This window comes from Schistocerca piceifrons, chromosome 5 (assembly GCF_021461385.2).
Source record: "Schistocerca piceifrons isolate TAMUIC-IGC-003096 chromosome 5, iqSchPice1.1, whole genome shotgun sequence".
Lineage (NCBI taxonomy): Eukaryota > Metazoa > Arthropoda > Insecta > Orthoptera > Acrididae > Schistocerca > Schistocerca piceifrons.
In genome coordinates, this window is record NC_060142.1 from 519,763,269 (window position 1) to 519,777,549 (window position 14,281).

The 14,281-nt window shown below is 37.0% G+C and overlaps 1 protein-coding gene across 1 annotated transcript in view; it reads left to right on the plus strand.

Annotated features, from left to right (window-relative positions):
* Nucleotides 1–280: 280 nt before the first annotated feature.
* The window catches only part of LOC124798132 (la protein homolog), a 48,704-nt gene continuing 34,703 nt past the window's right edge, over nt 281–14,281 (plus strand). Inside the window, exons 1-3 of the mRNA XM_047261396.1 lie at nt 281–402; nt 4,733–4,929; nt 5,056–5,226. Of these exons, the coding sequence (XP_047117352.1) occupies nt 4,738–4,929; nt 5,056–5,226 (363 nt within the window). The 5' untranslated portion in view covers nt 281–402; nt 4,733–4,737. The remainder of the gene's footprint in view (nt 403–4,732; nt 4,930–5,055; nt 5,227–14,281) is intronic.

The following is a 14,281-nucleotide window of genomic DNA, read 5'->3' on the forward strand; positions in this document are numbered from 1 at the left end:
AACGTTCTCTCCGAGAACCTGGATGTGTCATGAAGTTCTGTTGATTGCCTGTGTGAACACCGCTATTTGAAATGCTTTGTGTAAATTTTGACGTTAAGTGAGTGCCAGAGTAACTTGGCCTTTATTCAGATGAATCTATATGGACGTCGTGTAAACGAACGGATTGGTGGCGATTTATTGCATGCATACCTCCGGTCAAGAATTTGCGCAGACAGATCGTTGTATGTGGACCTGGGACTTCCTGCAGAATGCCGAAAATCGATTCGTTTGTAGTTTGGTGGTACGGGATATCTTTGTCGTTGAGTCTTTGCCAGTCTGAAGATTTGGTGCTTTAGCGGGAGTTGGGAGCTTGTTGGAATTGTGCGTGCGTATGCAATTTGGGGTGGTGGAGTGTAGAAGCTGGTAATTAACAGTATTATAGTGAAATTAATGTATTAGTTGAGTGTTACATAGTATGTGCTGTTTTCACACGATTTGGGTTTCGCATAGAATCATATAACTTTTGAAGCACGTGTGCATGAGAGGTTAGTGTTTACCACAACCCGTGTGGAAACCAAGTTCATCAAACTTCACAAGTCAAACGTAATTGACTCAGAAGAGTTATACGTATAATTGTTTCCACAGAGGAGCTCATGGTGTATAAGGAAAGTGCTTTTATAGTATAATCAACGACGTCATCGGAATATGTTGCAAAATTACGTGATATATCCTGCAAGGAACTTGAACAATCTGCTGAAAACACTCTAGAGATCGCACTGCTGTAGAGTCCTATTGAGGGGGGAATACGAGGCATACATGGTTGACAAAATTTATTGGAATCATGGTCATGTGTATCTTAAAACTTTACACTCGTAGAGCTGAATTATTATGAATTTTGTGCAGCCTATTTTATGGTGGTTGTCTACTATTTGGCACCGACTAATAAGACTAGACCTACTGTAGCTCATCGTATTAAGGTTATGAGCGTTGCTAATAGGTGGTACTCTTTAATTTCGTTAAGGTGCACTTTTATTTAATTTATCGTGTGTGGCTGTGAGGCATCTAAAGAATGACTAATTTTGGAAGAATATTTTTGCTAGTATTGCCTAGAAGAGTTCCTAATTTTTTTGCGTCATTCGCGCCTGAAGATGTCAGTGTCGAATTGTTCTGCTTGTGTTTAACAAATTATTGACTACCTGCAGGTAACTTGAATCAGTTTGTAAACCACCTTGAAGCTGTACTGGCCCATTTAACAACCAAAAACAAAGAAATAGTGGTTGCTGGTGATTTCAATGTAGATTTCCTTAAAGACTCTCCCAATAAGAACTTACTTGAGTTAGTAACACTATCATTCAACTTAATTTCCACTCTAAAGTTCCCCACTAGGGTAGGCACTTTCTCACAAACAGCCATTGATAATATTGTTATAGAAAAGTCCAATGAACAAAATTATATTACAAAACCAATAGGCAATGGCCTCTCAGACCATGACATGCAGTTCCTTCTGTTAAATGTTAATGCTGAACAGGATATAAAATCTGTTAAATCTGAGCTCAAGAGACATTCACTGGACTGATGTTTACAGTGCTCTTGGCGTGAATGAAAAATATAACATTTTTACTAATTAAGTGCTTACCTTATTCGAACACTGCTTTCCTCCAAAACTTACCAAGGTTAGAGCAAAGTCTACAAAGAAGCCATGGATTACTCGAGGAATAGGGGTATCTTGTAAAACAAAAAGAAAACTATCTGTCAATCCGAAACATTTCCAATGTTGATGCTATAGCACATTATAAGAAATACTGCAAAATATTAAAGACTGTAATACGGATTGCAAAGCAAATATATTACAAGGAAAAGATAGTCATATCAGATAACAAAATAAAGACAATATGGGATATAGTGAAGGAGGAGACCGGTAGAACCAGACATGAAGAGGAACAAATAGCATTAAGAGTAAATGATACATTGGTGACAGATGTGTATAGTGTTGCAGAACTTTTTAACAAACATTTTATAACTGTTACTGAAAAGATGGGGTTGTCAGGTTCGGTAGATGCTGCGGGTTGACAGAAGTGTCCGATCCAACGCGTCGGCTTTGACCCGTGACGTAAGGGTGTTGTCGTGTGTGACGTGATGACGGCACTGAGTTTGGTTTGAGTGTGGCTGTCTCCAGTTTCGTTTTATCTTATTTTATTTACTTTTTTGATCTGTTCGTTCTATCTCGTGAGATTTTTTAAATTTAAAAACACTTATTACTTATTTTAATTATGTTTCCTTGAATTTCTGTTTTAGTTTATTATATTTATCTTTCTGATCTGTTCGTTCTATGCCGTGAGATTTTTTTTAAAAGACAAAAAACACTAATCAGCTACTGAAGCATCTTTATCGTCTATGGATTGCAGGGGTTACGACCCCTGGGGAGGTGGGTGGGTATTCATGCATGGCTGTCTTCACTTACACGTTGTAGCTACACAAGGCGTCTAAATTTGTTTATATTTAGTTTGCCCACCCCACCCCACCCAAAACACCCCATTTCCCGCGCTTGTCCCGTTAGTGTCATTAGACTTCTTGTGGAAAGTGTGTGTGTTTGTTTTTGTTTCTGCCATATTCGTGACTTCAGGGGTCAAAGCAGACGGGTGGGATCGGACGCTTCCGTATTTCCGATGCTGCTATGGATTACCTTAGACCAGACATTTCAAGTAACTTCCATAATATGAATTTGACCCTCACTACCCCAACAGAAATAATGTCCATCATAAAATCTTTAAAATCAAAAACATCAGTTGGGTACGATGATATATCAACAAAGTTAATTAAAGAATGTGATTCTGAGCTAAGTAACATATTAAGCTATCTGTGTAAGCAGTCGTTTATCAGTGGAATATTTCCTGAATGGCTGAAATATGCTGAAGTTAAGCCACTGTTTAAGAAGGGAGATAAAGAAATAGGATCAAATTTCCGTCCAATTTCACTGTTGCCAGCATTCTCAAAAATTTTAGAAAAAGTAATGTACAGTCGGCTTTATAACCATCTTATCTCAAATAACATACTGTCAAAGTCACAGTTTGGATTTCTAAAAGGTTCTGATATTGAGAAGGCTATCTACACTTACAGTGAAAATGTGCTTAATTCATTAGACAAAAAATTGCAGGCAACTGGTATATTTTGTGATCTGTCAAAGGCATTTGACTGTTTAAATCACAATATCCTTTTAAGTAAACTAGAATATTATAGTGTAACAGGAAATGCTGCAAAATGGTTCAAATCTTATATCTCTGGCAGGAAACAAAGGGTGTTATTAGGAAAGAGACATGTATCAAGCTATCAGGCATCATCCAACTGGGAACTAATTACATGTGGGGTCTCACAAGGTTCCGTTTTGGGGCCCTTACTTTTCCTTGTGTATATCAATGACCTTTCATCAGTAACATTACCAGATGCCAAGTTTGTTTTGTTTGCCAATGATACAAACATTGCAATAAATATCAAATCAAGTGTAGTCTTAGAAAGATCAGCCAATAAAATATTTGTGGACATTAATCACTGGTTCCTAGCCAATTCTTTGTCACTAAACTTTGAAAAAACACGCTACATGCAGTTCAGAACTTGTAAGGGGTGTCCCAAGAGTATATGTCTAACATACGATGACAAGAAGATAGAAGAAGTGGACAGTGTTAAATTCTTGGGATTACAGCTTGATAATAAATTCAACTGGGAGGAGCACACCACAGAACTGCTGAAGCGTCTTAACAAATCTCTGTTGGCAATGCGGATTTTGTTAGACACAGGGGATATAAAAATAAAAAAGCTGGCATACTATGCTTACTTTCATTCCATGATGTCATATGGGATTATTTTTTGGGGTAATTCATCAAGCCAAGCTAAAGTTTTCCGGGCAGAAAAACATGCAGTAAGAGTTATATGGGGTGTGAACTCAAGAACATCCTGTAGAAGCCTGTTTAGGGAACTAGGAATACTAACTACTGCTTCCCAATATATTTATTCCTTAATGAAATTTGTCATTAAAAATATATCACTTTTTCAAACCAACAGCTCAATTCATGGAATCAATACTAGAAATAAGAATAATCTTCACAAGGATTTAAAGTCACTTAGTCTTGTACAAAAAGGTGTGCATTATTCAGGAACACACATTTTCAATAACTTGCCAGCAGCCATAAAAAACTTAACAACCAATGAAATTCAGTTTAAGAGAAGCCTAAAGGATTTATTGGTGGCCAACTCCTTCTACTCCATTGATGAATTTCTTAGTAAAACCAACTGATTTGTATATAAGTACAACATAACTTCTGCACAATTTCAGTGCAGTAATGTGTTCATTGAAAATTTGTGTGTGTGTGTGTGTGTGTGTGTGTGTGTGTGTGTGTGTGTGTAAGTAAGTAAGTAAGTATAATCTAACTTCCGCACCATTTCAGTGCAGTAATGTGTTCATTGTAAATAAGTATTACAGTAGTTGTATTACATGTTTATTACCTTATAAATAAATAAAAAACTTTATTTTAAATTCAGTGCATTAGTATTTGTAAAATAACTCTTAATGTTCATTAAAAAATGACGATCATTCCACTTGGGACCTGTGGAATGGTACATTAGCTTATTAGTTTTAGTTGTACATATTTGTCATGTATTGTTGTTTTTCTGACATGTTCCACATCCTGGAGGACCTCCTCACTACGGATAAATTGGAATGAAAGTAAATCTAATCTAATCTAATGCTCACTGCTTTCAGGAATAATGGCTGAAGAGAATGATATTTCAGTTGGTACTGAAGAGAAGACTGATGAAAGCAAAAATGAAAAGACTGACGAAAGCAAAAGTGAGGCAGGGAAAGACGCAGTTTCATGTGAGAGTGTAGCAGACAAAGATGAACCTCCTAAAAATGGCGATCTAAAACTGCTGGAGAAACAAATAATCAGGCAGGTCGAGGTAAGAGCCCTTCCCATATTTGAATTTCCTGTCTCTATATGTGTGTGCAACAAATTGCATTTTTTGTAATGTTCTGTTAGAATTACAATGCTCAGCATATTCAATTGACATAACTGATTGTTTCAGTATTACTTTGGAGACATCAATCTTCCACGTGACAGGTTCCTCCAGGAGCAAATTAAGCTTGATGATGGATGGGTGCCTTTAACAGTGATGTTGAACTTCCAACGTCTATCAAATTTAACAAAGGACACAAGCATAATTGCAAATGCCTTAGAAAAGTCTTCACTTCTTGAGGTTTGTTGTTATTTAAAATATATTTAACAAAGAAATTTAAGTGCTTTTCAGAGTTTGAGTTGTTAGAAGAAAATGTAGTAAAGATATAATAGGTACTAGGGTTACAGAAGGTATTCTAAGTGATCAAAGAAGCTAGATGTTATCAGCTGACACTTCTGTTGTATGATAGAATACTCCAGGGAAGGCTATGTGAAAGCATGTGACTACATGCAGATTTGTATGTAATCTTTAGGTTAATGTTTCTTGGCTAAATTGTCCCATTGTGAGGATAGTTAGTAGTACCCTTCTGCAAAATGTTTCACATTGTAAAGCTTTTATCCTGCTGCCAGTTGGTGTAGGGAAGTGGAGAGACAAAAGTTTACCCATGTTTATTTTGCCTGAATAATTTTCAGACTGAAGATCAAAGTGGTGGATGGAAATGTAGCATAGTCAGACTTAGTTGAGAGGCGATAATCAGGTTGTGAGATTACTGTTATCCCTTTCTGTCCTAACCTGCACAATTAAGACCAGCTGCTACAAAAAACAATTAACTCCAATGTTACAAGAAATTTTGAACAAAAATTATTTCACCTGTAGAAAAACAAAACTGTGGGCATATTTGGACTCAAAGTAATGTATTCACAATTTCAAAGTTTATGATGGGATACATTTTATCATGAAAACATAAGTATTCAAAGATAAAAAAATACACCATAAGGGATGACAGTGTGGTCTGTTGGACCTTGTAGACTCTTCCAGCGAGATAGTTGTGCAGGAAACTGTGAAATTACTTTTGGTAACATTTGAACATAATCATTGTATCATATAACAGATGAGCTCTTTTTGTTTGATAGAGGCTCTGTTCACAAGAGTGTGAGAGTACTTGCGTGTGCCATCACCAGGATTTTAACTCGGCGTATTCCCTACCTCTTGGGAAAAAAAATTATTTCCTTCTCACAATGACCCTTCTGTCACTGCACCGATCACACAAACTGCCAATATGTTATACAAAAGTAACTGTACGAATGTTCAGGCCAACATGTCTGTTTTGTGTTTCATCTAAGTACACTGCAAGGCCTGTTGGCCTCAACACACAGTAAGTACACTGGACACAAAAACTTTTTGCTGCTGCAGTCTGCATTTCATCAGAAATTGTCATCTGTCATATTTTCTAAAAATGAACCAAGGGAGTGGAAAAGAGGGACAGATGTCTTTGAGACAGAATAATTAATATTTTTAGTCCTTGGACACTCTCCTGTGTCGTAAAAAGTACAGTTCTACAAACAAGCTCCTTATTGAAATTATCAAATTCTGTAGATATTTATTCTCATTTATATCCCTTTCTTGGAGAATCTGAACACTTGTGTATCTGGAGATGGGATGTGCTAATATATCCTAAAGATGTGGAAACATCACACCTTTTGTTGTCATTTATGAATTTGCACAGAATTTATATTGTTTCTGTCTTCTTCACTGGTGGCCAAATTGTTACAAACTAGACAATTCAAAACAGATTTAGATAGTTTTTCGATGGCTTTTTGCCCTTTACACATTCCAACCATAGTATACATGTAGGTCCTTGCTCCTGAATATCACCCTTACCAAACACACATCAGTGCACCATTCCACCCAAGACTGAAACCACACAATATGCCATGGAAACACTGAAAAGTCAGTTGGTGCTGACCTATGGCACTATTAATGGTGTACAGGGGGCATCAAAGCCATGAGGTGGACAAATCACAGCATTGACAGATGGCAGGGTGTGGGTGTGACCTTGAGGTGGCTAATTTTGTGACTACCACTCTGTTCAGTCATGGCAGTGAGTACATTGCGTACCATTGTCACTTCCCCCCCCCCCCCCCCCCCACCCCTTTTCCCTGTTAGTCACAAATTATGGTAGATGAAGTCTGGTGGTAGGGATCTCTCTAGTTTTACCTTAATGGTATGGAGAGAAACATGTAACAAGCAATATTTGCTTAAAATTGTAGGAATTGATGAGCATCCCAGTAATGCTCATTAATTGAATCCAACCTGTAACTCACAGCTCGCTCATAAGGCCGTTTTCGGGTCAATGGAGGCGTCAGATCCCACCCATCAGCTTTGACCCGTGACGTAAGGGTGTTCTGTTGTGACCTCACGATGGTGTGGGGTTTAGTTTGTGGTTTTTGTTTGTAGATGTCATGTTGTGGTGGGTGGTGTCCTCTGGTGGTGTATTGGGTTCATTTGGCTGTCGATGCATTTGTAGGTCATGACTGTTGTAGAACAACGGAAATTAGTTTCAGTGAGTTAAGAATTACATTTCCGGCACTGAACTTTATGGTAAGTAGTCGTTTATTTGGGTCTATTGTTCGCGTGTTATGTTCGGTGGGGTTTTTGTGTGTTTTAGGGTTGGTGTTATTTACTGCACGTGTTGGTGGTTGATGTTTTGGTATAAGCACTTGTGGTTGATTTATGTATCTTAGGGGGAAGTACCAGATTTCAATTTTTTTTGGTAGCGTCAGTTGTATTTGAGCTGCATAGGTTATGGGAAGTGACCGATTGCAATTTGTCGTCGTAGGTGTGTGTGTTTCGGTATCGTGAGCTCTTGACCTACACTGGTCAAGAGAAGTGTTAGATTCTAATGTCATTGTCGCTGTGCATGTTTTGGTATTGAGTTGCTGTTGACGTATATAGGTCTAGGGAAGTGTCCGATTCCAGTTTTTGTTGTTTTAGGTGTTAGTTTTGTGGTATCAATAGTTTGCTGTGTAATTATAATTTTTGGAGTAGTTGGTTTTTATTTTGTGCTATTGACAATTGTGGTTGAGCTATGTAGGTGAAGGGCAGTGACAGATTCCTGTCGATATTGTAAGTGTAACGGAACTTGCGAATTTTGTGGTGTTTATATCATTGTTTTGTGTGATTTCGGATTGTGGTGTGTGCCTGTATGTGTTTATATTTAGTTTGTGCCCATCCAAAAAACCCCAATTTCCCGTGCTGGTACTGTTAGTTTGATTATATTTTTGGAGAGAGGTGTGTGTTGGTTTCATATGTATTTTTGTTTGTTGTCTTTTATGTAATGATGTCGTAGGTGCTTTATTGGTAATGTGAATGATCCTTTCTGCCATATTGGTGATGTCGTGGGTCAAAGCAGACAGGTGGAATTGGACACTTCTGTATTCCCTTGTTTTCTATTTCATTTTTAATTCTACCTAGTAATAGTCCCAGGCTGAGAATGGATATATGTTCTCTGAAATAGAATATATATTATAGCAGATACATTTCAGCTTGTTCTGACTTAGGTTTTTTGTTTTCATGTCGTACTGTCACATTGTGGACAGGATCCAATGGCACTATAGGATATGCCATTTTAAGTATTTACCGCCTGACCTGTTTGAAGTTCCATCTTTATTCTATTTGTTAAATAGTAGTTTAAAGAAGAGCTAAAACTTCTATCTCCAGATCTAAACACGAATTTAAACTGTGTTACATAGGCATATCTAAAAGGAATATCAAGGATATCATAATTGTCAAAGTAAGCAGAAATGGAGGATTTAATTCAGACCATTATCTCTAAGATTACAATAAGGTTTCTCTCATCTAAAACAGAAAACACAGCCAAGAAGGTAATCGTGAACAACTCTACAGCTGATATTACAATAGAAAATATACAAAAATTTAGAGAAGAGACTGAGAAAACAAAAAGGTAGATTGGCATAAACACCAGTTACAAATTACTAAGGCAATAGAGAGAACATAGGACTGACAAAGAGAAAAAAGACATGGTCGACCAAAGTGCATGAAGAAGCACTACAGCAAAGAGCTTGAAAATGAGGTTGTTCAAAAGACATATCGAAGAGTTGAGACAAAAATGGAAAGAAACCTCTTTAATCTGGAAAATCAAAAGGATGTTTGAAATGTATTGGCCTATGAAAATACAACAAAATTTTACCAGAAATATTACTGGAAATTTTTATCAAAGTTTTAAATGTGTACTTAAAGGGTATCCAGTGCCAGTTACTGGTTTCAATGATGAGAAAGGTAGAATAGGATTAAAGACAATTGTGAAATACTGAAATTTTGTGACAGGTTCGTAAACTGTCCAGTTATACAGTTAAATTCGAATATCCAGCAAGCAGTACCATAAAATCTGGAGGAGGAGGAGGGGGGGGGGTGTTCCCACTCATGAAGCAAGAAATTCATGAAGCCATCAAATCACTCAAAAACTTCAGAGCAAGTGGTGAAGTCTCCATTACAGCAGAATTATTGAAAAGGTCAGAACCAAAGATTATAAACGGTTTTTAAACCTGCTTCTTGAACATTTAGAAAACTGAAAAGAATCCAGAAGAGTTTGAAAATAGCATTACTCCACCTGCTACATGAAAAAGGAGATAAACAAAAGTCAACGATTAAGGGAGTGCCATTTCTGCTAGTGGCATACAAAATATTATCAAAAATTCTCTGGGGCAGAGCTCTAAAAACTTTAAACAATTGGAAGAATATGAGAGTGGTTTTCAAAAGGGAAAATCCTGCCCAGAACAGATTTGTAATTTAATCAATAATTCGCCGCAAAGTTAACAAACCCAAAGTAGTATCATTCATTGAGTTCCAAAAAGCATTTGATTTGGTAGATGGAGGAACAATAGATAAAATAATTAGAAAATTTGGTGTTAAAGCAAGATTAGCAAACATAATTTGTGAAACTGTGATGAATACGATATCTAAAGTTAATTTATGGGAGATCTATCTCATTTTAAATAAGAACTGGTATTAGACAGTGGGATTGTTTATTACCTTTACTGTTTAAATGCATTATAGAAAAATAGTATTTATCTGGAATTTGGAGCTAAAAATAAAAAAAAATGAACCAATAATTTTAGGAAGGTAAAAATGTTAAGGTAAACTTCCTGGCTTTTGCAGACAATTCTGCAATACTTTCAGAAAATCTGATGGATACAGTTATCAAACAAATGTTCACGAAGAAACAGCAAATTTAGCTGGTCTCAACATCTTGGCTGAAAACATAAGATTCATGAAAATATAAAAATGCACAAAATTTTATAGAAAAGCAAATCTAAGTAAATCAGTGTAAGTAAATTTAAATATCGTGGAAGAAAATATACCGTGCAATGGGTTAGAAAAATTTGTGGTAGATGTGTTATTAAATGGGGAGAGCATATGGTTTTACAAAGAATATTTACGACAAGAGATAAGAAACTAAAACACTATACCACCATGGTTGACCAGAATTTTTATACGGATGTGAATGCCTGACTAACTGTAAGCCGGACTGAGAAGGGGTACTGGAAAGATGGATTATTAGAAAAATAATGGGTGCAGTACAAACCAAAAGATGGCTTGAAAATAAGAAGTAACGAGATCTACAAAAATGTAGAGGAAAATTTCAGAAGAAATGGCTAAAGGATTATTAATCTTTTTGCTAGATGTTGTGCATAAGGCTTGGTCTGTTGCCTTTTTATGGTATTAGACCATGACCTCTTGTAAGGCTGTAGCAGACTTGTTCACTGGCTGCATGGTAATTACTGTAAAGGAATTAAATACTACTGCTCTGTTCTTGAATAATACACAGCCCATCGGTATTTATAATCTGTATATTACCTATAACCGTATACACTAGAAACTATATATCAGACTTGTCAAGGTTTATGTCCAACTTGAAAACTTGAAATAGAATGAATATTTCATTAATCTTTCATTTGCTGAATCGCATTGCAATTCTCAAAATTATATATTCCCCAAGGACTTCGGCCCTTCTTCACTCAAGTCTATGATAACTGGAACGTCTGTATTTGCATCTGTGCAAATATTGCATTTCTTGAAGCTGCTGTGATCACCATCACATCTGAGACACATGTTGTCCCTTGGCATGATTCTTCACATGTAAATAAGAACTGGACAATATTTGTGCTCTCCTGTGTGAGCAGTTATTTTATGATTTCATTTGTGAGTATCCTTAGACTTTCATACATGGCTACACTCTAGGCAAATCCTTCAGAAAACACCTTTCTAACACTTACGTCTACATTCAATGTTAACAAAATTCTCTTCTCCAGAAACTCTTTTCTTGCCATTGTCAGTCTACATCGTATATTCTCTTTCAGCCATCATCAGTTGTTTTACTGCTCAAAGGCAAAGCTCATCTAATACTTCGTCTCGTTTTCTAATCAAATTCCCTTGGCATTGCCTGATTTAATTTGACTGCATTCCATTACCCTTGTTTTGTTTTCATTAATGTTCATCTTATATCCTCCTTTCGGATACTGTCCACCCCTTCAGTTGCACTTCCAGGTCCTTTGCTGCCTCTGACAGAATTAAAATGTTATTGGCAAACACTAAAATTTTTATTTCTTCTCTCTGAACTTTTTCATACTGTAAATGTTTCCTTTGGTTTCCTTTACTGTTTGGTCAGTGTACAGGTTGAGTAACATTGACAATTGGCTGCAACCATGTCTCACTCCCTTCTCAAACACTGCTTCCCTTTCATGCCCCTTGACTCTGTTTTCTGCTTTCTGTACAAGTTGTGAATAACATTTTGCTCCATATATTTTATCCCTGCTGCCATCAGTATTTCAAGGAGAGTATTGTAGTCAACATTTTCAGTAGCTTTCTGGGAATCTACAAATGCTATAAGCATAGGTTTGCCTTTCGTTAACCAACCTTCTAAGAGATGTAGGGTGAGTATTCCCTTGCATGTTCCTGTATTTCTCTGGAATCCAAACTGATCTTCCCCAAGGTTGCTTTAAAAGTTTTATCCATTCTTCTTCTGTAAATAATTCAAGTAAGTATTTTGCAATGACAACTTATTAAACTGATAGTTTGGCAGTATTCACACCTGACAGCATCTACTTCCTTTGGAATTGGGTTTATTACATTCTCCTTGAATTTTGAGAGTTTTTTACTTGCGTCATACATCTTGCTCACAAGATGGAATAGTTTTGTCATGGCTGGTTATGCCGAGGCTGCAGTAGTTATGGTGGAATGTCGTGTACTCAAAGGGCCTTGTTTCTACTTTCTTTCAGTTCTCTGTCAAATTCTTCTCACCGTATCATATCTCCCATATCATCATCATCATCATCATCATCATCATCATCATCATCATCCTCTTCCATTTCTACAGTATTGCCATTAAGTTCATCTCCTTTGTACAGACCCTCTGTATATACTCCTTTCAGCTTTCCCTTCTTTGCTAGGGACTGGTTTTCTGTTTGAGTGCATGATATTCATACAGCTGGTTCTCCGCTCCAAAGACCTCCGTAATTTTCCTGTAGGTGGTTTCCATCTTTCTGCTAGAGAAATAAATTTCCAGATCCTTAAATTTGTCCTCTAACCATTCCCGCTTAACCAGTTTGAACTTCCTGTCAATCTCATTTCTTAGACATTAGTATTCTCTTTTGTCTGCTTCACTTGCACATTTTTGTATTTTCTTCTGTCATCAGTTAAATTCAGTGTGTCTTATGTTATCCAAGAATTTCTACTAGTCCTTTACTTTTTACTTATTTGATCCTTCGCTGTTTCACTATTTCATCTCTCAAAGCAACCCAATCTTCTCCTGTATTCCTTTCCTCTGTTGCCTAATGTTCCTTCTGAAACACTCTGCAACCTCCTGTCCTCCTAGCTTATCCAAGTCCATCTCCTTAATTTCCTATCTTTGCAAGTTCTCCATGTATACAGCCTTTTCATGATCCTTGAACTGTCTGCAATGATTAAATTATGCTCTGTGCAAAATTGTACTAAGTGGCTTCCTCTTTCATAGGCCATGTATTATTTCGACTGGCTTTGCACAACACACGAACATCCACAGATACTAATTAAGCAGGTGGCAACACGATATTGGTTTAAAGCACTGCTTGGTGCTTTTGTCAACACAACACATGGTTATTGCACATATACTAGTTAAAGGTAAACCGTATGAAAAAGACTCTGCATCCTGATTCCTTCATGACACCTACTCAGGAGCTGATGCTACAGTTCTGTTATGGATCCACAGTGCCATCGTTACTAAACCTGATAAATCCTGTTAAACACAGCAGTGTGGTGGGACTGACAGCTGGAACCTGTTGTAAAAGTCCCATTGACACTCATCTGGGAATGTGGGAACACTGTCATTGTTAGTAAAGTGCCAGCAGCATATTCTTAATTGTGTTATAACAATTACACAGAAGCTTTTCCATCTATATTACGTGGCTCCATTTGGTGGTCAGGAGTCTAAACTCGACCACCCCAGAGCTAATAGCCCAGTTGGAGTTAGACTGAAAGTTTCAAGGAATAACTTGCAGCATCCATTGCTCAACTGCTTGTAAAAATCTTTTCCTTGGGGTCTTCGTTGGTCTGTGGCTCCCTTTGACCTACTTCATGGATTTAAAGGGAACGCAGACCCCATATTCTACTGACAGTTCTGTCAGTGCTTCATGAATACCTTGATTCAGAAACTGTCTAAATACGTGGCACTGTAACAAATTGTAGTCAAGGTTATGGCTACAAACTAAAATACGTACCAACCATATGTTGAGTGTTTACTGCTGACAGCAATCTCCCAAGTCTTGTGCTGTAACTTTTTGTTTTCTGACTGTTAACCATACTACCCATGGAACACATTGGTTTCAGAAACTTAAGTTTATCTGAACTATGAGGTTGACACTAACATCACAGCCATCTGAAATCTGTATCTACATCTATACTCTGCAGAACATGGTGAGGTTGCATGGCAGAGGGTACATCCTGCTGTACTAGTTATTAGGGGTTTTTCCTTTCCTTTCACTTATGGAGTGTGGGAAGAATAACTGTTTTAATACCTCTGTATGTGCAGTAATTATTCTAGACTTGTCCTCAAGATCTCTGTGAGCAGTACGTAGGGGAAAGTAGTGTATTTCTAGAGTCAAGATTTTAAGCTGGTTGTTGAAACTTTAATAGATACTTTCAGGGTAGTTTGTCTCAGAGTTCAATTCCCACAGTATCTCTGTGATACCCTCCTGTGGATGAAACAAACCTGAGAACATTTGTGCTGCCTTTAATTTTTTTTATACGTTCAACAAGACAATCGTTCCAGTTGTAAATATTTGTCATGTGCTTTTTTTCT